The sequence below is a fragment of the Tursiops truncatus genome, chromosome 6 (assembly GCF_011762595.2).
Source record: "Tursiops truncatus isolate mTurTru1 chromosome 6, mTurTru1.mat.Y, whole genome shotgun sequence".
Taxonomy (NCBI): Eukaryota; Metazoa; Chordata; class Mammalia; order Artiodactyla; family Delphinidae; genus Tursiops; species Tursiops truncatus.
Window position 1 is genome coordinate 110875717 of NC_047039.1, and position 26660 is coordinate 110902376.

Sequence of the window (26660 nt, forward strand, 5' to 3'; positions counted from 1 at the left end):
AGAGAAATGAGCTTTGCCACGTTCAGGACAGGTTCCCCCTTCTGCCCAGAACCAAGTTTCACACCAGCGTTTGGCTACTATGTTTTCCAAGTTTTCATTTCTGCTTTTTCTCTTGTAGTTGGGTGGGGGTGGGTGGTCTGTGGTCTCCAATCCACCTTCTTTTTTTTTTTCTTTGACTGAGTCTCATGGCCCACAGGATCTTAGCTCACCGACCAGAGACTGAACCCAACATGCCCCCTGCAGTGGAAGCACAGAGTCTTAACCACTGGACTGCCAGGGAATTCCCAATTTATTTTTTATTTATTTTTTTTACTTTGGCTGCGTTGGGTCTTCGTTGCTGCACGCGGGCTTTCTCTGGTTGCGGCGAGCGGGGGCTACTCTTCCTTGCGACGCGCGGGCTTCTCATTGCGGTGACTTGTCTTTGTTGCTGAGCACGGGTTCTAGGCGCACGGGCTTCAGTAGTTGCGGCTCGCGGGCTTAGCTGCTCTGCCGCATGTGGGATCTTCCCGGACCAGGGCTCGAACCCGTGTCCCCTGCATTGGCAGGCGGATTCTTAACCACTGCACCACCAGGGAAGTCCCCCGATTCTTTTTAAAATATAAATCCCTTTGTTAATTTTCTTTCAATTTAAATGACAGACTTATTAAAAACCTTTGTCCTTCTAACTTTTTGTACTAAAATGTTTTTCCTCAGCTTTATTGAGATATAATTGACACATAACATTGTATAGGTTTAAGATATACAATGTGTTGATTTGATACACTTACACATTGTAGAATGATTATCACCATAGCGTTAGCTAACACCTCCATCACCTCTCATAACTGCCATCTCTTTTTTTGTGGTGAGAACATTTAAGATCTACTCTCGTAGCAGCCTTCAAGTATATAACAGTATTATTAATTGTAGCCACCATGCGAGCCTTATTTTAAAATTAGCTTAGGGCTATTTGGTCTGAGCTGAAAACGCTCTTTGTGCTGAGAAGGCCACCGGAGGCTGCCCGGGTGCAGGGGTGGGGCAAGGCTGGCATCACTTTGCATCTGGAGACCCCCCTCACCTCACACAACCCCTGGGGGGCACACAGGGTGTGCCTGGCAGGCCAGTTCCCCTCATGCACCCAGCTCAGAGCTTTACGAGCAAAACGTCACCTGGTCCCCCTGACATCCCTACGAGGCTGGTGCTGATACTGTCCTATTTCGCAGATGAGTAAACTGAGGCCTGGAGAATAAGTGACTTGCTCAAGGTCACACAGCAGAGCCAGAAATCACACCGAGCACTCTTCAGCTCAGAGCCTGACCTCAGAACCCCTGAGCTCTATGCGATACGTTAGAGCAGGGGGCAGACACCCACACTGGCAGGGGACGAGAAAGGCGAGAAGGGGGAGGTGGCAGAAGATCTTTGGAAGCAGGCCAGCCTGGGTGGAGGGGCTGGCAGGGGCTGCTGATCTGTCAGCCCACGGGGACCCTGAGGACCTGTGGGTTGACTGGTGCCTATACCGTCCCAGGAGCTTAGTGAGGTTCACAGAGAGAGTTAGTGACACAGAGGCACTGGAAATTGAGTTTATGGCTCTATATGGATTTAACAGAGATCGATATAAACGGGAAATGGAGGTTATGGACATAAACATGTATCTAGACTGTAGCGGAACCATAAATATAAAGACAGAGCGATCACTTCCTCATTTGTCTGTTCGGTAAACGCCTACTGAGCCCCCAGAGGCGGCAGGAGCGATGCTGGGCTCAGGGTGGCACACGGATGAAGAGGATGCCGCACCACCAGCGCCCACTAGCGGTGCCCTGAAGGCTGGGGCGCAGCCAGACCCATGATTACGGTGGAGCAAAGACGAGACGGAGATGCCGACGGGGGAGCACGAGGGAGGGGTTCTTGCCTCGGCTGGCGGTGGGGGAGGGGGACACAGGGGAAGCAGGCGGGGGAGGGTAAGGCCTGAGGAGCGGGGTCTTTCCACACCTTCACACACCCACGCAAACACACACATAGTACATACAGATACATACGTGAGGACTAATTCAGGTACAATAAAGTGTACCAGATCTCACACATGCACTTGGGCAAGTTTATATGCCTATGTGACTGGCGGCCAGAGCAAGATACAAACCGTCCCCATCACCGCTTCTAGTCAACGCCCCTCCTCCACTGTTCTGATTTTTGTCACCATAAACCACTTTTGCCTGATCTAGGGTTTCTTTAAACGTACCCCCCACACACTCGCTGGGCTTGTCTCCAGAGCTGTCCATGACGTTTGTGAGCCAGCAGTTCCTTCCTTTTCATAGCTGAGCAGCGTCCTGTAATAAGGATGTCTAGCCTTTCACCTGGTGGTGGACATTTCTGGCCGTCATGAATCAGGCTGTTGTGGACACTCTCAAGCACGTCTTTTGTGAACACGTGTCTTCCAGTCTCTTGGGTGAGTTCGCAGGAGTCTAACTACCGGTCCCAGGGCAGGTGGATGCTGGACGTTACGGGAAACGGTGGTCAGTCCTCCCATGAGGAGGCATCTTGTGCTCCTGTGGGAACACACGCCACTTTCAGCTGCCCTGCAGCCTCGCCAGCACTTGGTGTTGTCAGCCTCCTGGCTTTTAGCCACTCCGCTGGGTGCTGAGTGGGTCGCAGAGCACGACTTGGAGTTTCCCAGGAGACAGAGAGGGGCTGGAGGGGGGCGTGGCAGGCGCAGAGGCGAGAAACACTGGACGGGTGTGGCACCTGCGCCAGAGGCCACCGGGGAGGCAGGGAGTAGAGGCGGGTGGGGGCCGGCGGGCGGCATCAGCACGCAGGAGGGCCTCGTGCGCAGCCAGGCCGTGGACCGTGACCTGTGGTGGTTACCCACGTGCAGGACCCCGATGCAGCCCAGTGGTTTGGGCTCGTTTGGCAGGTCGCTGCTTCACTTGGTCCCCACAGGCGAGCCGGGCAGGCAGGGACGCTGCCCCACGTGCAGGGGAGGCGCCGCCACCAGCTCTGCAGCTCCCGCCGAGGCACCTCCTGCTCTGTGTGGTACCCTCTGGGGCTCCCCGAATGCCCCGCACTGTCCTGGGCTCCCTGGGGAGACCGGTGAGGCTAGAACCAGGGTCCTGCCCTCTAGGAGCTTACAAGGTAGGAGGCCCAGATGAAACCATTCGGGCAGTGACAGATGTGTCCGAGGGCCTACCAGGCGTCAGGTCCTGGCCTGGGCACTGGGAGTCGGTGGGGGACCAGTCAGATCCGCCCTCCTGCCGCCGGGGAGCTAAAACACCGGATACCAACGAAAAGGAGAACCAGAGGTGATGACGGTAATAACCGTAGCTTCCGTTTACCACCTGAGTCCTACGTGCCAGGCGCTGGGCTGATGTGCAAGTGGGGGCTGTGACCATGACAGAGGGGGTGTGGCCGCAGGCCGGTAGCAGAAACGCTGGGGGTGCGGTGCTGCCGCCCTGGGCCTCGGCTCCCTCTTCTGCAGACCGGGGTAACCCCAATCCCTGACTCGTGGCCACTGAGAGGATTCAGTGCCGTAATGCACGCAGTCAGCCAGGGCTCTCCCCAGCCCTCCCTCACAGCTCTGTCCCCAGGGCCACCAGGCCCAGGTGACAGCAGTGGCTGCTTCCTTCCACCTCACCGAGACCCGCCCTGGGACCCGAACTGGGAACCGTGACAGATGTCCGAGGAGGCGGGTTCCACGCTGGGCACTGTGGCCCCTGGGACCCCCTGAGACCAAGGCTGTCCCTAGCTGAGGGGGACCACAGGGCACGGGGTGGAGGGGAGAAAAGGCAGGGACCCCCCTCCCCCGAGCTCTGCAGGTGCAGGAACGGGCTGCTGTGTACAGTGGGTCCCCCTGCCCTGCCTCACGGGCTGTTGTGAACTCTGGGTGAGACTGTGTGGGCAGCTTAGCACAGGGCCTGGCCTGGGGGGAGGGTGCCAGGTATGGGAACTTGTTACCATCCTCACATCCTCACCATTTCCTCAGGACCGGGGTCAGGATGCTCAGTACGTCCAAAGCCAGTCCTGGGCTGAAGCCATACTCAAGAAAACCAAAGTGCTGTAGACCGAACTGCGTCCCCCAAAAGGTATGCATTGAGTCCTAACCCCCAGGCACCCGTGGATATGACCTCTTCTGGAAATAAGGTCTTTGCAGATGTAGTTAGCTCAGCAGAGGTCCTGCTGGATGAGGGTGGGCCCTAAATCCAAAGACTGGCATCCTTATAACAAGAGGAGAAGAGACACAGAGCCATGTGGGGGAGGCCACAGGAAGATGGCGTTAGAGAGTGGAGTGACGCGTCCATAAGACACGGGATGTCCGGAGCCCCCAGAAGCCAGGAGAGAGGCCTAGACCAGATCCTCCCTCAGAGACTGCAGGAGGAACCAACCCTGCCAACACCTTGATTTTGGACTTCCGGCTTCCGGGACTGAGGATAATTTTCTGTCGTGTTAAGCTACCCAGTTTGTGGTACCTTGTCGCAGCGGTCCTAGGGCACGAATACGTGAAGCCAGGAGAGCCACTGCCGCCTCTGCCTGATGCCTTCAACCCAGATCCCACCAGCCAGCTCCCTCGCCTCCTTCAAGACTTCGCTAGAACCTCGATTCTCAGACACCTTCCCCACTCACCTCTTTGACAGCACCCACCCCGCAACTCCTGACCCAGTGGCCCTGCTTTATTCCTCTCCCTGGAGTGAATCATCTCTCAACATTCTCTCTAATGTCCTTACTGATGCTTGCCTGCTCCTAGGAGCGAGGCCCTCGTGGCAGGGCTGGGTCGCCAGCATCTGGCACAGAGGAGCCCCCATCAGTATCTGCTGAATGAATGGCTGGGTGGATGGATGGGTGGCTGGGTGGGTGGCTGGGTGGTTGGATGGATGGGAGGGTGGATGGATGGGAGGGTGGATGGATGGATGGGTGGATGGTGGCTGGGTGGGTGGCTGGGTGGGTGGCTGGGTGGGTGGATGAGGGTGGATGGATGGGAGGGTGGATGGATGGATGGGTGGATGGTGGATGGGTGGGTGGCTAGGTGGGTGGATGGGTGGATGGGTGGGTGGATGGATGGATGGATGGATGGGTGGGTGGGTGGATGGGTGGGTGGGTGGATGGGTGGGTGGCTGGGTGGCTGGGTGGGTGGCTGGGTGGGTGGTTGTGTGGGTGGCTGGGTGGCTGGGTGGGTGGATGGGTGGGTGGTTGTGTGGGTGGCTGGGTGGCTGGCTGGATGGGTGGGTGGATGGATGGGTGGCTGGGTGGGTGGCTGGGTGGCTGGGTGGGCGGGTGAGTGGGTGGGTGGCTGGGTGGGTTCGTGGGTAGGTGGGTGGCTGGGTGGCTGGATGGGTGGGTGGGTGGCTGGGTGTTTGCATCCTGCAGCACTATAGAGACCCTGTGCGAGGCTCAGCTGCCTGAGTTCCTGCAAAGGAAACCTGCCCAGAAGGTACGGGTGTGAGAGCCGGATTAGGGTGACAGCTCCCCTCCCCACAATGAAGCATGTGGGTATTTTTGCTTCATCTGACCCCAGGTCTGCTCTTCCCTGTGTAGGTGATTAGCATGCACTTTAATTGGCTTCGGAGAGCCGTGGGCTAAGTGAGGGGATGGCAAGCTTGCTTGCTACCCTCCTGACCCACTGGGACCACGCAACTGAAACGCAGGAAGAGCAGCCACCTCTGCGGGGACGCTGGGGGCCCGACACCTGGGAGATGGTGGGGAAGCTCCGAGTCATGGCTGGGGCTCCATGTCACGGGTCTCCCGTCTCCTTCCCGCATAGCCTTGGCTCTCGTGAGCGTAGGAGCTGCTCTGCCCATCGCCGGGGTCCCAGTGCCCTGCCCGCACAGCCCATGCAGGGCTGCCGTGTCGCACAACCCCAGGGGGTGCCCATCACCTCGGGCTGTGTGGGAACGGTGCCCCTTGGGCTTGTGCAGCTTGGCAGGGCTGGTCCCTGCGTGAATCAGGAGCTCAGTAAATGCGCCACCGAGGAGGGGTGCTCGGGCTGCCGCCCTCAGACTCGCCGACCCTCCGGGCTGATCTGGACCCGGGACACAAGTGCTTCTCACCTAATGGAACGTCCGGGTCCTCTTAGGCTCAGCTCAAGCGCCGGTCAGAACGTTACCCTCCTTCACATCCACGTCCACGCGTCTACTCCCAGGTCCACGTCCACCCTTGTGAGGGCAGCGGCCACAACAGACCTTTGTGAGGTCTAACTGTGTGCTGGGCACTGAGCGGCGGTCCTAAACAAACCGCCTCATCTCATTGTTACAACTACACGGGGTTGTTGCTACCCCCCACTTGACAGATGACAAAACTGAGGCCCCGAGAGGTGAAGCAACTTACTCAGGGTCACACAGCCTGGAAGCGGCAGAAACAAAACGGTAGTGGAGGCCTTTCTGACCCAGACCCCACTCCCCACATCCCAAACTCTGAACCCCCCAGCCAGTGGGCATTTTAGATTCACTACAGGAGAAGGTGCTGGTTCAACATGTCCAAGTGTTCGGGTTTGAAATGGATGGGGAATCAGGAGGGGAAGGGGGAGAGAGACAGGGAGAGCGAGGGGGGAGTTGTCATTCGGAGGCACCCCTGGCTAATGAGCAGAGAGGCAGAGAACCACAGGTGACAGGGCAGAGCGGGAAGAAAGGCAGAGATGAAACGTGTTGGAAGCAGCAAGTTAATGGAACTATTAAGTGGTTCATCTTTCCCAGCTAATGAGGGCCCCCTCTACAGGAGGGAGGGGCCGGGACAAGAAAGCACCGTGGCTCAGTTTCTCAAGGCACTGGAGCTAATGAAGTCACCGGAGACTTGGAATTCCTTGGGCACATCTGACTCGGCTCCGTGGTGACGCTATTTTAATTCAGTCTGAGGACGACCAAAGGAGAGAAAGTCCCCTGTTAAAATGATGAGCTTGGGCGCCAGGAATTTGGAGGGGGTGACAGGAACTCAGAACTTGTCTAACACAGACAGAGGACCCAGGGTGGATGCAGGGATGCAGGGACCCGGAGGGGGCTTCCAGGAAACGTGTTTGAAAGGGTGGAATGAAGCTGCAGCCCACAGGGTGAAGCCAGGGTTCGGGGGCAGGTGCGAGTTGCTGTCCTGGGAGGTGGCGTGGCCTGCACACTGAAGACACACTCAAACACACGATGAAACCCGTCAGCTAATATTTACCCAGCACCTCATGTGTGCGAAGGGCAGAGACCAGCAAGGCTCGGATCCCACGGGGCCGAGATGAGTCAGACTCCCAGCTTGAAGCACCATCCTGCTTCTCTCGGCAGGAAGCCCGCGCTCCTCCGGGGCTGTCTCTGCCCCCTCTCTGGACATGTCTGGCATGGCCTCCTCCCTCCCCAGGGCACCGGCCTCCTGGGTCCTTCCTTCAGCTCCTCCCTCCGGGCTCCGGGTCTTTGCACCTGCCATTCCTTCTGCCTGGCGCGCTCTCTGCTGTTAGCTCCCATACAACCTCAGGTCTCTGCTCCAACGTCACCTCCTCGAGGGACTGCCCCTGACTCCCTACAGCGTTGGTTCCCTCTGGAGGCTCTGACTTTATCTGTTCCACGCCTCTCTCCCACTTCTGGTGGCTTCTGGTAATGACTGGCATTCCTTGGCTTTTGGCCGAATCACTCCAATCTCTGCCCCCATCTTCACATCACCCTTTCCTCTGTGTGTCTGGGTCTTCTTTTCAGTCTCTTAGAAGGGCACTGTCATTGGCTTTAGGGCCCACCCTAATCCAGGGTGATCTCAATCCAAGATCCCTACTCTATTACATCTGCAAAGGCCCTTATTCCAAATAAGGGCACGTTCTGAGGTTCCAGGTGGACATGGTTTTTGGGAGGACGCTATTCAACTCATCCCCTGGCTGTAGAAAATTCATCACAATTGGAAATAATCTGTTATTGGGGTCATTATCTGTTAGATGCCTGTCTTTCCTGTTGGACTTTCAGGTCTATGAGAACAAAGACTGGACTGGGCTACTCCTGCTGCCTCTGCAGTGTCCAGCCAGGGCAGACACACTGTGACTGTTTGCAGAATGAACGTTGAGGCTGGCAGGCTCTTGGAAAGGAGATGAGAAAGGGCACACCCAGGGCCACCCCTGCCTTGTGCTGCACCTTCCGATCCCAGGGTGAGGAGTGTCCAGGAGGTCCCACAGATAGTAAGAGCTAGAAGGGTTCCTGAAGATTGGCTGGCTGTCCGCAAGTCCTCAGGACAGGATGGGAGGGCACAGGTGGGGGGCCCCGAGGGGCTCTCAGCTGGGGGTGCCAAGGAGAGGGTACCACAGGCCAGAGTCACTCCCGCACGCTTAGACATCAGGAGTTTCCTCTCCGTGTCTTCAAAGAACTTCAGTTTTCCTTTAAATCTTTTCATTTTGCTTAATTATCGTCCAGGTGAACGGTAAGTGAGAGGACACAAAGGGTTAAGGAGGGTCAAGAGAAGCTTACCTCAGGGCTGTGAGCTGGAAGGGGTGAGGATGTGGGGATGCAGAGGCCGAGGGAAATGGACAGTCTGGTCACAGCATTAAAAAGCTTTGTTCCCTTCATGGGGCAGCAGGTCAGCGTGGCTAAGAGAGTGGGCTCTGGACTTAGACTGGCCTGGGTTTGAAACCCAGGTCGCCACCTGCTAACTTGGGGAACTTGGGTGCGTTCTTTAGTCTCTCGGAGCCTTGCTCTCCCAACTGTAACACCAGAATAATTGTGTCTCCTCCCCAAATGCATTGACAGGATGTACCGAGAGCACCACACTGTGCCTGGCACAGGGTAAGGACTCAACACGATGATGATGAAACACAACGGAGGTCAGGGGAGACGTGGGGCAACTCAGGCCATTGGAAATAGGTTCAAAATCTCCGAGCTAGATTCTAAATGGCTTTTCCATTCAGTCTTGAAAACCGGGCCATGCCTGTCCGGTCACCCGTGTAACTGTCCCAGCACCCAGCAAGGCTCCAGCGTGTGAAGGACCTCCATAAATACTGTTTAACTGACTAGAAGTTGGATGAATGAATAAATGAATGCCAGTAACCCTTCTGTTCCCCAGCTGCAGAGGACGACGGGCTATTTCTCACTCGACTGGCTTTTCCTGCTTTCTGGTGTCCTCGACCAGCCTCCAGACTGCGTTGGGACAATTGATATTCACAGAATCCTTTCTAGTGTTGATTGCTGAGACGGAACAGCCCCCCACCCCAAACTCTGCCACCTTCCTCACCCCTCTCCACCACTGGAGACTCCAGTGAGTTTCACGATCAATTCCCCTCCAGAAACGTTCTGATGAAGCCGCGTGCTTGCACCAGGCAGCCTCCCAGATCAAGGATTATTTCACAAAGCTGCCTTCCTCTGTGACTTGTGTTCATTAGCTGCTGCAAGGGTCACACGGTTTCGCTGGTTCAGAGAGGCCACCTCTGAGCAGACAGTGCCCCCTGGAGGGAAGCTCTCCCCAGCCTGCCCACTGGGAGAGTGGGGAGTGACTGGAAGGTCAGTACCGGCCAGACCCAGTGGCCTGGAATCTGTGGAGGGAAGCAGGTAGCTGGTGGGGGGGGGGGGGATGTTCTCAAAGGAGAAGATATTAAGATGAATCATATGATAGTTCTGACATTCAGCCATTTGTTGACTCAGGAAAATGGCATTTCAACCTAATAGGACCATCTAAGTTGCTCCTATAGAGAGGGAGGGTAGGAAGAGGAGAAAGGAGTCAGAAACCAGGTCCGGTCCTGCTCTACTACTGGTCAGCTGGGCGGCTTAGGGAGCTTGGCCTCATCGCTCTGCACCTGCCTGTTGAGCACAAGTAATCATGGCGCCGCCTCACGGGGAGGGCCTGCAGCTTCCCTGCACCCGTATGCGTCACTACCTGCCTCGGTGGTCACTGCAGAACCAGGGCACAGTCAACAGCAGCTGTTTCAGCATTAACTAGCAACTCACAGGGGCACTGGTAGGGTGTGGCTGTTCTGCTAGCTTTCCCAGCACTCGCTTCTTCAGAGTTGCTTTTCTGGCAAAGGCACCCCGGAGCTTCCAGAGACTTTGGGGAAAATGCGCATTAGCTGATACCAGAGAGGTCGTCTGTGGCCCACTCCCATTGGCACGTTAGCCGGGGCCTCGCATCAGTACATTGCCCGACACACGTAGTACACTCGGCACACGCTTGCGGAATGGATGGGCAGATGTTTTTGTTGACCTCTTGGGACGCTGAGAACTAGGCTTTGTGAGTATGAGACACACACACACACACACACACACACACACACACACACACACACGTGCGCGCGCGCGCCAGGAGCGGAGGTCTGAGAGTGGGCACAGTAGGAGAGCGGTGACCAGCAGTCAGAGGAGAGGAGACGGGGCTTTTATGGGGGCATGGAAATCACTGGCATTTCGAGCCCACCGTCTAGGCGGGGCTTGCCCCCTGGGTACTCTCCGTGGTGCTGAACCACCATCTTGGACCAGGGGCCCAGCAGCCTCGCCTCTGCCTGGGCTCAGTTGAAGCCTCTCCGCCTTCTTTCAGGAATTCCGAGCCAGGGGAGACAAGAAGTGGCGGGGTGGCGAAGGGAGGATACAGAGTGAGAGGTGACACCAGACAAAGGCTGCTGGTCAGACACAACCAATGCCGGACTACTGGAGGGTGGGACTGTTTTTACATTACTGCAACCCCTAAGCAATAACTCCTCACCGTGGGAAACTTGGGCACTTCTCCCCCACCCACTGTGCTCTGACGACACCTTCATGGTGGAAAGCAAACCCACGCCGTGTCTCCAGACCCAGGATCTGTGCTCACACCCCTTCCCCTTGCCCACCAGCCCTTTGCAGGCCATTGCACTCACTCTGTTCCTTTCAGCCCAGGCTGCTCTTCTGACCTCCTACTGAACTTAGAGCCAAGTTTAGCAAGCAATGCTTCTCTAGCTGTTCCCCGTGAGCTTTCTCTTTCTCACCACCCAGCCGTGGGCTCTCAGAGGACCTGGTTCTTGTCCAGAAGAGCCGAGCCTGGACCGTGCGAGAACATCCTCGTCATCACCACCATCAGCAGACCATCGACCGCCACGAATGAGTGCTAACACCATGCAATGGCCGTGCTGACACTTCTTATGCTTTATCTCACTGAAACCTCAGAATAACTCTTTGAAGCAGGTCCGGTTATTATCGTCATTATAATGGGAGGCTCAGAGGGATTGAGTAACTTGCCCGAAGCCATAGATGTACCAGAGCCGGGGTTCAAGAGAAGGTCTGTCTGACCTCAGAGTCCAGCTCTTAACCGCCAGTCCATCAGATTCATAGCGATGACCCATAACTGAAACACACACTGAAACCAGCTCAGCTCTGCTCTTTACTTACGGTGAAACTCTACCCCCCAGAGAATCAATGCTAGAAGAATCAGAGACAGTACGGTTTTTTACCGGGATGGAGCAGAGCACTGCAATCTTCCCCTACCTCTGAGAGTTGCACTAGGGCTTCCCTGGTGGCGCAGTGGTTGGGAGTCCGCCTGCCAATGCAGGGGACATGGGTTCGATCCCTGGTCCGGGAAGATCCCACATGTCGTGGAGCAACTAAGCCCGTGCGTCACAACTACTGAGCCTGCGCTCTAGAGCCCACGAACCACAGCTACTGAGCCCGTGTGCCACAACTACTGAGCCCGCACGCCTAGAGCCCGTGCTCCACAACAACGGAAGCCACCGCAATGAGGAGCCCGAGCACCGCAACGAAGAATAGCCCTCACTCGCTGCAACTAGAGAAAGCCCGCGCGCAGCAATGAAGACCCAACGCAGCCAAAAATAAATAAATAAAATAAATTAAAAAAAAAACCCCAAAAACCTAAAAAGAAAAAAAGAGCTCCATTAATTTCTACAAACATTTATGGAGTCCCCATTGCATGCCATGCATTATGCAGTATGACGAGTACTGAGTCAGATGGTCATAAATACAGCACATGCTGACACTGTCAACCTGCGACAGAAGATTTTAGAGAATCAGTAAAGGAGTCGGTGGCCCAGCCCTATCTTTCTCCTGGAGGCCCAGCCAACAGGGGGCACCAGCTTCTCTGCTTTCAGAAAGACCTCGGAGTATTCTGAAAATTGCATGGACTCCTGGAGAGACAAGAGGGTCATTTGGGACTGGGGCTCTGGAGTCTTCAGGAGACAGGGAACCAGAGATACGCCTTATCTGGTGGCTGCCTTGCATTGTCAGGCTGTTGGATAACATCAAACCAGCCGGGGAGCCAAGCCGGTCCGTCAGGATGGGATTCTGTGTGTGTGGGGGGTCTGTGGGGTGAGTGGTGCACACGCATGCCTGTGCACTTCTGCATTTCTTTTCAATTAGAGGTACACCCATCCTGCCGAGGAACAGGTGCAGGAACACGATGAAATCATAAGGTTATTGGAGCATGGGTGCATGATGGGGAAAATCAGATAAGTGAAATCACTTCGTGTGTGTGTGTGTGTGTGTGTGTGTGTGTGTGTGTGTGTGTGTCTGAAATATCCAGCCAATGAGGAAAGCTCTTCCGCTGCTCTCAGAGCTGATGCTGAGAAGAGTAGGGGCTCTCTGGGGAGCTCTTGGAGCTGCAGGGTTGGGGTGAACAGGGGCCAGTAAGATGCTTGTGAAGGGGCCCGGTCAAGCTTCTCTCCCTCCATTATCCTCCAACATGGCCCTTGGGCAGTTCCTTCCTGCTCTGAGCCGCCCCTGCCCCTTGCACCCTCTTCTCCGTATCTTTCCCAAAGGGGCTGTCATCATGTCAGAAGCCCAGGGCTTTTAAAAAAGCCTTTCTCTCCTCATCCTTTGATTCTGCCCGTTTCCCCCGGGTCTGCTAGAGAACAAAGTGCATGAGTGAGCGGGAATGGAATGGGTCCCTCGTGTCAGCCTTCATTTCAGGCTCCTGTCGATGGGGGGAGTTGCGATTGCTGGCTCAGGGGCTTCCCCCTCTCCCCGCTGTAGGGAAGTCAATGCCCTCATGCTGTCCTTGAGAGTGAGAAGGGCCTCTCGGTCACGACCACTCAAAAGCAGGATTCTATCACTCCACAAATATTAGCGCCTACTGTGTGCTAGACACCATTATAGTTGAGGGGATCAAGCAGATGTCGAATCTTTAGACAAACGCTTTGGCTCTCCTGGAGTGGCTTTGCCATTTACCAGCTGTCAGACCTTGAGCAAATAACCTCCTTTTTTCCATCTTCAAAATGGAGAGAACAAGAGTGTATCGTTGGGACTTCCCTGGTGCGCAGTGGTTAAGAATCCGTCTGCCAATGCAGGGAATACAGGTTCAAGCCCTGGTCTGGGAAGATCCTACATGCCGTGGAGCAACTAAGCCTGTCCGCCACAACTACTGAGCCTGCGCTCTAGAGCCTGCGTGCTGAAGTCCGCGAGCCACAACTACTGAGTCTGTGAGCCACAACTACTGAAGCCCACGCACCTAGAGCCCAAGCTCTGAAACAAGAGAAGCCACCGCAATGAGAAGCCCGCGCACTGCAACGAAGAGAAGCCCCCGCTCGCCACAACTAGAGAAAGCCCGTGTGCAGCAACGAAGACCCAACAATGAAGACCCAAAGCAGCCAAAAAAAAAAAAAAAAAAGAGTGTATCGTTTATTGCTACAATAATGCTGCATAACAAACAACCCCCAAATCTCAGTGGCATGCAGAAATAACCACTTATTTCTGTGGGGGGAAGTAATGTATGCCACTTCCAGGCCTGGCCCTCAAAGCCTCCTGTATGATCCCCCATAGCTTTCTCTTTCTTGGTCTCCTCGTCAGATACAGAGGGCCCAATGAGGGACTCCAAGGCTCTGGGGCAGTGGTGGGAAAGCTATGGCCCTCCCTCTGTTTTTGTAAATAAAGTTTTATTGGAACATGGTCATGCTCATTCCTTTCTGTGTTGTCTATGTCTGCTTTCATACCACGATGGCAGAATTGAGTAGTTGCCACTGTACGCCCTGCAAAGCCTAAAATACTTGCTATGTAGCCCTTTACAGAAAAAGCTTGCTGGCTCCTGCTCTGGGGGATGGTGGAGCCACGAGTTGGAAGAAGCCTGGGTCCCTGGATGACTGCATGGGGCACAGTCTCCCCTCCTGCAATAAGCTTCATTGGAATGTGCCACAAACAAGAAAGAAACCTTCATTGTGTCGAGCTACTGAGGTTGGGGGTCGTGAATACACACCGCCCAGAGCTCCGATGCTGACAGCAGCAGAAACACGGCTGCCAGTTCGTCCTCGCACCCTGTGCCCTGCACACCCTGGCAAGGAGGCTTGTCTCCAGGCCAGGGCTCCTGCGGGACCACAGTCACTTAGGCCTGGTGACCTTCAACTGTGGTCTGGGTGAGGTTACTTTTACAGAGTGGTGGGGACCCTTCTCTCCTCATGGGAGATAAAACAGTAAGAAGATCTGAGTGTGGGGAGAGGGAAGCCCATGGGCAGCCCGTACTGGTGCCAGCCTGTTGGTCTCGGAGAGGCAGCCATGTTCTCAGGACGGTCATCTTAGGGAACGTGACCTTGAGGGTTTGTCAATTACTGGCTGTGTGATGCTGGATAAATTACTTAGCTCTCCCTCCCCAGGCTTCAGTTTTCTTACCTGTAGAACGTGACCAAGAGGACCTCTCTCCTAGAGTTGCTGGGAATATGGGACCTTCAGCAGGGAGGCACGTCCCCCCCTCCCCCTCCCCAGTGGCATTTACATATGGTGTCCCTTCTCGCTCACTCTCTCGCACTCTCAGTGCTCTGGCCGCTGGAGCCCTATCCCTTCTGAGGATACCCTGCCCACAGCGCTGGGTTCCCAGGCACAGCCCTGACACCCTGGGCGCCGCTGCCTGCACCGGGGAGCCGCGCTCATCTGCAGGTGGGGCTGAGCCATCCCCCTTTCTCTCCTGGGATTCTGACCTAGGAGGGACTGGGATGATGCGTTAGAGGAGAGGGCGTGATGAAGTGCTGATGACGGTCATGCTGGACCACGTACCGGAGGAGCAACCAGAGGAATACCCAATGAGAGACAAGAGCGAAGCAGACCCAGGAAGAGGAAGACCCACGTCTCTAGGAGACAGTCTGTCCAGTAGCACCTTCTGATGTGCTGTGTCCGCACGGCCGGCCGGGGCGGGCGGCAGCTCTCAGGCTCAGCCTGGGTTATAACGTGTGGCTACGGACCACCTGAGGTGCGACAAGTGCAGCGGAGCCAATGGACAGTGAACTTCAGTTACGCGAGAGAAACGTAAACCCTGCTCACATGTATTTCGCTAAATTAGCTCTAATTCAAATGCGGCAGCTGGCGGTCACCTCGCACGGCGAAGCTCTGGTGCCTCGCTGCCGTTCCTCCAGGTCTTTCCTGGGTAGAGGGGCCGGGAGCAACCCCTGCCACTGCGATTAAGCTGCCCCGGGGGGGGTTTCTCAGGCTGGGGGCCGGGGCCTCCCAAGGCTGTAGCTGCGTGTGTGTGAGTGCAAGTGTCTGTGCACGGTGGGAGAGCATGCCACTTGGGAAGGTAGGTCAGGCCAGGCAGGCCTGCTGGAGAAGCAGATGAGGCCCACCTTCTCCCCTCCATGGGCGTGGCCTAGAACCTCAGTTTTTGCGTAGTTTCCCTGCGAAGAGCCCTTAGCGACAGAACTTTTGAAGTGAGCTGCTCTGGGAATACATCTCCCAGGCCATGAATTCCTTAACCAGCATCATTTACCCGCTTCCTTCTCCGGCCAGCTCTTCATTCTGCTCTTGCCTCTGACAGCTCTGGGGGCGGCGAGGAGAAGAGGTGGGAGTGGAAGGTTCTCAGGATTTCTGGGCACAGGCACGTGCTCAGCGCCTGTGCTGCCCTGGGTTTGCTGGGTGAACCTGGGCAAGTTAGTTAACCTCTCTGGGTCTCAGGTGCCTCATCTGTCGAGATGGGGAAGTGAGGCACAGGGAAGGCCTTACAGTGGGCCAGGGCCTGGTAGCTGGGTCACGCCACACACGCTGTCTGCTGAGCCCAGAGACAGCCAGCAACTTGCTTATAAGCACACAGCCGGTAAGGAACAAACACAGCCTAAGTGCCAACTGCCATAACTCGGTACCTTCACACTTTGGAAATGAAGGAACGCCACAGACAATTAGATCTGAATCCTAGGCTAATCTGTAAACGGGGAAAAGCTGAGGCAGGTGGTGGGGGGCTGAGGAGCTGCAGAGCTGGGGGGCAGCATCAGGGCACCTCAGAGCATGGGGTGTGTGTGTGTGGGGTGCCATGATCCTAACTAGGATCTTGGAGCCGGAGTGACTGTGGGGCTCCTGGGAAGAGAATTTGGAGGCCAAGGGGCCGTGTCCCTGCCCTCCCACCTTGGCTGAAATGTTGGCAGATTCCATGATCCTGACTGAGCCTTGGTTTTCTCATCTGTAAAATGGGATAATCTTAGCAACTAGGTTACATACATGAGGGGGTTGTGAGAACTCAGGGCGCTGTTGTCTCTAAAGCTGGCACACAGTAGGTACGCAATCAGTGGTAAAGGTTGAAAACTCCAGCGGGTGCAAAGGAGGGCTATTCAGAGAAAGAACCAGGAAACAGCCTGTTGGCACCTCTCCTAAGAACAGTCCCTCTTAAAGCAAGGCTGAGAGGGACCCTGACAGAGGAGTCCTGGGTGGGAGGGGCCTGGCCGTGACCTTGGGTGACCCTTCCAACTCCAAAAGGCAGGAGGACGCGGGGAACCTCCTGGTCCTCCAGTCGAAGGTTTAAACGCGCCCCCCCCCCCATTAAGGGGACGGAGGGGAGGGGATGGAGGAAGTGTTTTGGCTTCTATCCTCCCTGACTTGCCCTGGGGTTCCCGAGAACCTTGAATTCATTAGCGACGGCAGCTCTGAGCCTTGATTAAAAAGATGCCATCTTTTTTCCCCTTTCTCTTTCCCCCTCAGTTCTTTCCTGAGCAGTGATTTCAATTTGCAGCTGACTCTCTGGGATGCAGAAGAGGACGGGGCTGGGAGCGAGCTCCCCACTACCCAGCCTCCTCTCCCCCTCCCTCCCCCTTCCCTACTCCTCCGTTGCAGGCCTGGATCGGACACACCTGCAGTGCACATCGATTGCCTGATTAAGGGGGAGATTGATTGGTCCCTGCTGTCATTAGCATGCAGTTAGCAGTGACCTCTCTGCCTGGCCTCCAGCCCGTGGCTCTGACCTGAATGGATCAGCGAGCCTGACAGGAAATGGGAACCTGGGGAGAGGAGGGGCAGGGCAAGGGGCAGGGGGACCTGAGGCTTCCTGGTGCCCAGGTGGGCTGGGAGTGTAGGGGGAGGCCCCTCACCTGGCTTGGCCCAGGACCTTCCACTGTGACCAGTGGGCCTCAGTTTTCCTCGCTTCGAAATGGGGAGATTAAGTGCAGTGTTTCCTAAGAAAGCTTTGTCCGAGTCAGAAAAGAGGGGGGCCCTTGCCACCCCAAACTCTTCATCATCTCCCCCACCCTCCCAGCCCCTCTGCCCACCTGGACCGGAAGCCCCCTTAAGCTGAGCTCTCCTTCCTCTTTCCAAGTACTTTCACCCTCATCGTCCCGCAGAGGGGGGCAGCAGCTGCTGGGGTGTGGGCGACGGAAAAGCCGGGCGTGGTTGGAAGGTCCAGGCCCACCCCTGGGGTGCCCACAGACCTTGATATGCACCCACACAGGACCTGAGAGTTTTGTGTGATGGCTGTCAAACAGCCATCGGGGGGCTGAGGGCGGGGTCCCGGGTTTATCCACATCTGTGGTCCAGCGCAAACACTGTGTGGTGAGACGAGGGCTGCCTGTCCGCCCTCCCAACTCCCAGAGGAGAATGATTTGACGCTGTCACGAGTACAGAAAACTAGCTCCACACGCTGTAGAACGAAGCCGCTCTTCTGTTTGCTCAGTGGCCGTGCGACTCGAAACTTTTTCATAAAGCAAAATTCGGAAACGCCAGGTGCTGTGAGACAGGTTGGGGGTAGGGGGTGACCCCAGAGCCCACGGCCTGGCGGAACTGCCCTCCCGGTCCTCAGAACGACACCCTGTGCAGCGCGTGTGGGCCGAGCCTGGAGAGGGAGCCTGCCAGGGTGGTCTCAGCACAAACTTTGGGGTCAAGTTTGAACCCCAAATGGGTCCCTTAGCAACTCTGTCACCTTCTGCAAGCTCCCAACCTCTCTGAGCATCGCCTTCCTCGTCTGTGACGTGGGATGATGTTAACTACCCTGGAAGGATCTCTGAAGGGCTTAAGTGAGATCGCTGACGCATGGCGTGGAGTGGGCACTCGCGATGAGCCGTAGGAGGACTGACTTGGTGGTTTCCACCCTGGTGAGCGAGGATACAACGCTGTATAATACGCTTTGCTTATTGACCTCCTGAAAGCATACGTAAAGGATTACTGTGAGCTCTGCAACCACAGGGAAGCCCAGTCTCATCCATCCTAGTGTCATCGATGCTGCTGCCCAGTGCCTGGGACACTGCAGGTGTGCAGATGTCGGGCGAGGTGAGGCATCTTGGACTCAGGGTGCTCCCAGGCTCTGTCCCAGGGTGGCTGGCTCAGCCCTGTGGGTTGGGACACCTCCGCCAGGGCTCTCAGAAGGTGACGATGAACTCAAGCCCAGACCACTCCTCTAGCTCCTCGGAAGGGAGATTTCCACCTGGCCACAGCGAGGGGATATACGGACCAGTGGATGGCCGTGGCGGGGGCCGGGTGGGCGTGACAGGAGAGCAGGCCTGGTGAGCACCCCTGGGCCGGGCAGATGTCTGTGTCCAGGCCACATGCTGGGATCCTGGGGGGTGGAGCCCATGAGATGGGAGGCCTCTTGGGTAAGGTCATGTATTCCTTTGCCAGGGCTGCCCTGACACAGTACTGCAAACCGGGCGGCTTAAACAACTGACATTTGTCTGGAGGCCAGAAGCTTGAGATCAGTGTGTCCGCAGGCCTGGCTCCTCCCAAGGGCCCCAAGGAAAGGATCTGCCCCAGGCCTGTCTCCTTGGCTTGTGGATGGCCGCCTTCTACCTGAGTCTCTTCTCTCTGTGCGTGTGTCTGTGTCCACGTGTCCCCCTTTTGTAAGGACATCATCTTGGAGTACAGCCCGCCCTAAGGACCTCACTTTAACTACGACCTCTCCAAAGACCTTGTCTCCAAACAAGGTCACACTCTGAGATACTTGGGGTTAGGACCTCAACATACGAATCTGGAGGTGCGGCCGCGCCGGCGCATCGAGGGGAAGCGGCAGCAGCCGTGACGGACGTGTTCCGCGTGATCTGGCGCCACAAGCCCACCATCTTCACAGACGCCGAGGAATGGAGCACCGTGTTCGAGCTGAACCGCACCGTCGAGGGCATCCTCGAGCGGCTGCCGGAGGAGCAGCGGCTGTACTAGGACGACCAGCTTCCGGACGATGGCAAGACACTGGGCGAGTGTGGCTTCACCAGCCAGACAGCACAGCCTCAGGCCCCAGCCACTGTGGGGCTATAGCCTTCAGGGCACGTGAAGCCTTTGAGGCCCTGCGCATCGAGCCCTTCTCTAGCGCACGCGAGCTTCTGGCTGTGACGAAGCCGCCGGACTCAGGAGGCCGCGCCAATGAACGAACCGTGCAGTGAGAGACCACTCCACTCCCCCCCGCAATAAAAGAGATTTGGGTGTCCCCCCCAAAAAACTATGAATTTGGGTGGGGGGCACACTTCAACCTAGAACAGGTCCCTTTGAGCTCAGAGCAAGGATGGGACAGGGAGGTAGCTCTGGAGAGCTTCCTGCCTGGTCCAGCCCGCGGGAGGGCAGACAGAAACCCCCGGGGACTCAGGAAGCAGCAGCTCTTGGGGGACAAGCATGGGGCCGGCTTTCGGCTGCTGGCACCTGGCTGAGACGCTGGGAGCCTCGAGCAGGGCCTGGCAAAGCTGGGCGGTACCAGCCAGGGATGCAGGCCCAGCTGGCTGGGCCGGAGAAGGCTTCCTGTGAAGTCGCAGCCTTTGAAACCTTGACTAATAAGGTTTTCTTCTCTTTCTAAGTTGAACGCATCAGTAGCTTCATATAGGATCCCATCTGTCCGCTCCATTGCTGCCAGTCGGATTCTAGGCCCCCGGCCAACTAAAAACACCAAACCAACTTAGCATGAATCTGCTTGACAAATACTTTTGTGAGTGTTCTGTTTTCCCTCGGCGGAAGAGAGGCCTCTTGACTGCCCTTCTGGGTCCGGCTTCCAGAATAAATCTAGGATCCTGCAGCCAAGGAGCCTGGGTGGCGTTTGAATTAGTATCAGGAGGTGGAAAGCGACAAGGAGACGGCTGTCAGCTAAATGCAGGGAAGGCGTTTTCCACCGCGGTGCTCAAGGTTGGAAAGGAGGATGTACAGCACCCTGGGCCTGTTTCAGGGCCTGTTGCACCTGGTCCATGGTAGTGTGAGCTTCTCTTCACCTGGATGTCTCTCCCACGGGCCCCTTGAGCACAGTGCTCAACGCTTGTCATTAATAATTAATAACTTGTCATTAATTGTGGGATGATGAATAAGCGCCCAGGGAGGGAGCCAGGGCGTCACCAGGACTGGTCACCTATGGGTGTTTAACCTCTTGGTGGGACCCTGGGAGGACATCCACACCGCAGCTGGCTGACGGCAGCGTCCTGGGATTCCCCAAGGCCGGACACTGGAGGGGGTGTGTGTGGAGCGGTGGCAGGGGGTGGGGGAGGGGGATGTTTGCTGCTGGGCAGTCACCTGACTTCTCTGTGAGAGGGCGTGTGCCTAAAGGCGGGAGCTCATGAGGGCAGGCGCCACCCAGAGGCCAGGCTCCAGCAAAGAGTAAGCAGAATCCCTCGCGGGGGTCAGAAGAGTGGCTGCGAAAACCAGACGTGTTGCTCAGACAGAGCTCTTCCAGCAACAGGCAGACACGAAGCGGTCTGTGCCCGGCCCGCAGCTGAGCAGAGAAGGCCTCGGCTCCTGTGAGAGCGGGGGGCCCACAGTAGCAGAGAGACAACATCTGTCAACAAGGGAAGCGGCAGAGGACACTACACTGGGGGCCATTTCTGCAGGGGAGACACCTCGCAGGACAGTCGACTTGTTAACGTGCTCAACAAATCCCTGACAAACCCTGCTGTTTTTAGGACCCTCACCACGTTCTATCAGAGCCCGGCCCTGCCCTCCAGCTGCCCTGGCCTGTGGTCCCCTGAATCCTCCATGTCCGCGACCCCTCACCACAGGGCCTTTGCACACACGGCTCCCTCTGCTCCAGGGCTCTCTCCTCCCCTCCCCCAGCTGCCGACCTCTGTCTTTGGATGCCGACATGATCAGATGTCAGATCGAGCCTTCCTTTCCTGCCTTCCCTGACTCCTAGGCCGGCCCAGGGCCCTTCGTCCTGGGTTCTCACCAAACCTCACCACTTTCCCTCCGAGCGGGACTCCCAGCTTGATGCCACACTCTGAAACACGTGCCATGTGCCCGCCTGGCTGTAGGATTCCCGGGAGAGGGGACGCTGTCTTACTTGGTCACTGTTTTATCCCCAGAGGCCAGCACAGGCTTGGCCCCCAGGCTTTCTCAAAGGAGTGATGCCACCAGAGCAGGAGCCTGTGCTCCTTGGAGTGGCCAGGACTCCTGACAAGGGGGTTCAGTGGTTTCGAGAGTGTTCCTAGACCCGGCCCTGGGTTCGCATTTCCATTCTGCCATTGACTGACTCAGTGGTGGCTTTAGGTAAGTCACCACCTCTGAGAGGTGGTGTCACCTGTTCCCTGAACAGGGCAGTGGGAGGAGTCAGTGAGAACGTAAAGGCCAAGGAGCCCTGGGTGCAGGGCCTGGCGCGGGGCGGGCTTGGCTGCCAGTGGGGCCAGCGATCCTGCCTGTCCCTCCCTCTCTGCAGGCCCGGTTGCTGTTTACTCTCGCCCCGGGGTGGGAGCAGGGGACCTCCTCTGGCTGCCCGGGAGCCATGCAAAGCGGCAGCTGCCCTGAGCTGGCCGGGCAGGCGGGGCCCCGTGGAGACCTGGAAGGCTCTGGGCTGCAGGCACAGTGGGTGGCAGCGGCTCCAGTCCAGCCCAATGACTCTGAGAGGAGCTACTGGCACTCACCACCCGCCCCTCTGCGTCCAGGGCCAGCGGAGCCTTTGGGAAGAACAAAGGGGGCTGGGCGCCCTGCAGGAAGCCGGCTACCTACGCCTGCCCGGACCCGCTGCCCTGGGAGCCCATGGCTTCCCCAGAGCTGCTCAGACCCCAGGAGATGCCCAGCTGGGATGGAAGCCAGCAGCACAATCTCGAGGGGCTCACTTAACCTCTGGAGGCTCAGTTTCCTCATCTGTGGGTTGGGGGTGGAAATCCCTACTGTGTGCAATGAGAAGACATTCACAAAACTGCCTGGCACGAAATAGGTCCTTAATAGTCTCGGTTCCTGACTCTCAGCCCACAACTTCCCTGCACTGTCCCCTCACCTCCATCCTAGAAGCAGGGTCCTTCTCTCTGGTCTTGGGAGAGGATCCCAATCCCCTTCTGACAGCAGAGTTCAGGCACAGAATGGCTTCTCCCCAGCAGCAGGCAGTGTTGATGAGAAAGACTTTGCCATTAGCCATGGGAACTGTGCAGTAACGGTGACATTTCAGGACTGGCTCTTGGGGCAAGAGATTTTCAGGCTGAATGTGACGAATGAGGGGGTGGGAGGAGGGGGAGTGAGGAGGGGCTGGTGTCCCCCAAAGATAAGGCGTGAAATCCCAGCTTCTCCACTCCCTGGCTGTGTGACCTTGGATAAGCCTCTTGACCTCTCTGAGCTTCCCCCTCTGTGAAATGTGGGTGGTAACTGGTGCCGATTCCTATCCCCCAGGACTGCTCTGAGGACCACATGGGCTCCGTAGGTGAAGCCTTTAGGCTGGTGCCTGGCATGTGGCACGCCCTGCCCTCCCTAGTTGCTGCTGCTGCTGTGTTTACTTTCTATACCAGGAGCTGGTAGAGTGTTTGAAAAATTCATCAGCCCCAAAACCTCGTCTCCCCAGCAGCAGCAGCAGGGCTACGGGAATACAGCTCGAGGCCTGGGGAGGGGCAGACATTTCCAGACTCCTACCAACCTGGCTGCTTTGAGAAAATACCTAACTTTTTGCCCTTGGACTGGCCAACCGTGTTCACGGCTCGACTGGCTTGTAGAGGGAGTGGAGGCCCAGTGAGGCCGAGGGACTCGGCCAAGGTCACTGTGCCCCAGAACCTATGTTTCTCCGTAAGCCAAGCTGCCTTCTCCCAGTGCTGTTGGTGCTCCTGAGGGCCTGGCCGGTGAGAGCACTGGGGAGGGGGGAGCTCTGGACAGCCAGTATCTTGAGGCCACGGGACGGCTGGAATTTTCCAGGACCTGCCTACAGGAGCAGCGACCCTGGCCAACCTGCCAGTCTGTGCAGAGCTCCTGGCACCGACCCAGAGGCAGCTTCCAAACATTCTTAGGCGGAGGGCACTGGGAGGCGGCCCAGGCTCCCCGGGAGGGGAGCCGCCTGTCTCCGCCCAGAAGGCGGAGGGGGAAGGCTGACCAGGGCCTGGCGTGGAGAGGGAGATGGATAGGGCAAAGCTGGGTGACAGGCATCTCTGTCCCCATCTCCCCTTCCTGCAGACAAGCAGAAGGGCAAGACGAGGAGGGAAAGCAGGGAGATGGAGAGGGGGAGGGGAAAGAGAGACAAGGTAGGGGGCCCTCCTTGGCTGTTAAGCAGGAGTGAGGGAGGTGGCCTGGCTGTGTCCCCATGGATGTCCTCACATGCTGTCATGGCCCGGAAGCAGTGCTTTGCCCGTGAAATGGCCAGGGTTTCCTCCCCTCCCTCAATGCCACCTTCCTCTGGGGTTTGACACCATCCTGGTAGAAGAAGTAATTAGGTGACCAAGTGGCCACTATGGTGGCCACTCCAAGGGTCACAATCCTATGACCCTGTCCCAGGTGGGGCCCACCTCTCCTCCCCCAGGAAGCCTTCCTGGATTGCCCTCAGCTCCACTGAGCACCTTTACCCCTCTGGGCCCTGCCACACTCTAAGCAGTTGCCATGGGGCATATGGAGGGGTGGAGGGGTGGAGGGGGTGCAGGTCATTTCATATCCATGGAATAGTGGACCCTTCACAGTGAACCATCCAGTTCTGAGGGCCTGATGGTGTCCAAGCAGCTTCCCAAGTTCCCGGTCAGCATCCTGAGATGGACCAGTCTTTCCTCTGCGTGTGTCTGACACACTGGGGGCGGGGAAGGAGGGGGAAGGGAGGAGGAGACTTTGACTCTTTTTCTTAGGCTGATTTAGTGGCATGAATGATGCAACATCGCCCTTCAGTACATTGAGTAAGAAAACAGCAAGGCTGCCCCCCATTTTTTCAGCACTTCTTACTTGCAGGGACCAGGCTAAGTGCCTCCTACGCGTGCACCTCTGAGATGGGCCTGACACTGTCCCCACCTTACTAAACAGAGGCCTGGAAGTGGCCCAGGGTCTCACAGCCATGGCAGGAAGTGGCTCTCAGCCAATGGGGAGCATTCGAAGCCAGATGAATGACCAGCCCCGCCCCTGAATTCATCCCCGTTTTTAGAGACCAGAAAATAGAGGCCAGTGAGTTCAATGACCACCTTGAGGTATCACGGGTAATCGGGTAGATCTAGAGCCTGGGGTTCTTCCTCCTGACCGGGGATGGCAGACACTTCACTGGCTGCCTGCCACGAGTTGATCTGGCTGCCTGGAGCCCTGGGCTAAGAAGGATCCAGAAGCCATGTTTGGGCCCAGTGGGAAAGGGCACTGGGGTTGATTAGCAATGTCTGTCAAGGTGTGGGCAGGGGCGCAGCGGCCTGCCTGTCACACGTTGCCCTGCTGGATTATATCCTGCTAGCCCTGAGCTGACGGACGCCTTCCTACCCTGGCAGTCAAGAAGTCAATTTGATTTCCCTGGGGGCCTTAGCCCATCGGTCCTAGAGCTACAGTCTGGGGGCTTCACGGAGGGACTTAGGGGACTGTGACAGCCTTTGACAACCTGAGTGGATGCCGGTACATCCACTGGGCATTAGCGGTGATGCCCTGGTGCCTAAGGCTTCCTGCACTTTGGGTTTTAGCCTGAACCACAGCAGGGAGAATGCTGGGGGTTTTAATAAACCTTTCCAGAGAACAGCTTTTGGAGCTGGACTGTATTATCATAGAAGAACTGCCCTGGGATCTGAAGATGAGGGGGGCCATTCGGAATCTACTGCACCATTTTCATAAGAAGCCAAATGAAATTCAAGCTCCAGCTGCCTCTGGCTCCCAAACCACGCCCTCGGGCTGCTTCTGCGTCTCAGCGCTGCAATAATAAATCTTCCTCCGTGAAGCACGCAGAGGTGCATTTCCCCGACCCGCTGTGGGTGTTGGGAGGCAGCGCAGGTCCTTGCGACATCGAGGGTATATTACGTGTGTCAGAGAAAGGAAGGAACAGTGTGCAAGTACGGCACTGGACCTGCTTAGCTGTGCTGACCATATTGGCTAAAAAGAGTTCGTCTCGGAAACTGGTTTTCCGCCTTTGTTTGTCCTACCTTACGGGGCTCAGGAAACGGGAGCTCAGGGTCCTCATCCAGAGCAGAGGAATCTGGAAGTGGAAATGAACAGGAGCGTAAGAAAGGCAACGGTGACGGTAATCACAGTGACGTGCCAGGTGCCACGCGCCGGGGGGCTGACCTCGTGCCAGGCTCTGTGCTAAGTGATTCAGGTTAATTTCTGCAACAGCCCCCTCAGTGGGTGGTGTTACTAGTCACAGAGGAGGGGATGGAAGTCCAGAGAGGGGACGTGACTTGCCGGGGGTCACACAGTCAGTAAGAGGCAGGGCTGGGATTATTGCCACTGGCCGCTAAAGCCTCCGCTACTAGACGCGTCTGTGGTGGAATTGGGCTGCCCTGGCTTTGGTGTGTAAGGCTATAGGGCCAGCCCTGGGTCAGGAGGGAGCTGGAGCCTCTATCCCAGGGGAGGTATGGGTGGGGTCGTCCCAATTTCTTCCCTTGGTCCCTCTTGGACTCCTAGTCTTGGAACTGGACCCTGAGCCAGGGCTGGGTCTCACCCAGGAGGTTTTAGAACTTTCTGGACTGCCAGAACCTTTAGAAGGTAGCAAAAAATGATGACACTTTGATCCACTGGCTTGTTGGCATGAGTCTGGACTGCAGCTGGGAACAAATACATTCTACTGGAGGCCTCCAGGGACAAGGTGAAGGCACCTCAGAGGTTCCCCCCCCAGGTCAGAGGTCACAATGTCAAATAAGGAAGAAGGCTCCTGGTGGGGTATGGTAACCCAGGGCATGCCCCACTTTCCCCCCCCCCAAGTTTTTGTTTGTTTGCCCTTAAGTATAACCCACATAGAAAAGTGCCCAGAGCATATGTGAGTACGTGAATGAGTGCCCACGAGTGTATGAATTTACACACACGGGACGCCCGTGCAACCAGCACCCCAGAAGGCCCCTCCCATCTATGTGTGCATTTCTTGTAAGTGAAATCGTACAGCACGTCCTCTTTGTGTCTGGTCCGTATCACTCAAAGTCATGCCTGGGAGATACACCCACGTTGTTGCCTGTCATGGTAGATGACTCATTCTCATCGCTGTATAGTATTCCTTTGGGTGAGAATACGATGTTTTACCCATGCTGCTGTTGTTGGCTCTCTGGGTAATTATACACATGCTATAAATGGTCTGAGGCATGTCTTTCCTGAACACGTTTATGCATTTCTGGTTGGAGCAGAATTGCTGGGTCATTGGGTATGCATATGTTCAGCTGTATTAGATTTGCCACACAGTTTTCCAAAGTGTTGCTTCAATCTACCTTCTACCAGCAATGCATGACAGCTGCAGTTGTTCCACATCCCTGCCAACTTCTTGGTATTCTCCATCTTTTCATTTTAGCTGTTCCAGGGCATGTGTAGTGG

The 26660-nt window shown here is 56.5% G+C and overlaps 2 protein-coding genes and 1 pseudogene across 2 annotated transcripts in view; 1 reads left to right on the plus strand and 2 right to left on the minus strand.

The window, feature by feature from the left end:
• The window catches only part of RAPGEF1 (Rap guanine nucleotide exchange factor 1), a 232168-nt gene that overhangs the window by 182312 nt on the left and 23196 nt on the right, over nt 1-26660 (minus strand). The window contains exon 2 of the mRNA XM_033858921.2: nt 25286-25338. The gene's annotated coding sequence lies outside the window, so the exon portion shown is untranslated. The remainder of the gene's footprint in view (nt 1-25285; nt 25339-26660) is intronic.
• The window catches only part of MED27 (mediator complex subunit 27), a 259915-nt gene continuing 234800 nt past the window's right edge, over nt 1546-26660 (minus strand). The window contains exon 8 of the mRNA XM_073805670.1: nt 1546-25338. Coding sequence (XP_073661771.1) covers nt 25282-25338 — 57 coding nt within the window. The 3' untranslated portion in view covers nt 1546-25281. The remainder of the gene's footprint in view (nt 25339-26660) is intronic.
• On the plus strand, nt 18417-19417 carry LOC117312813 (elongin-B pseudogene; annotated as a pseudogene).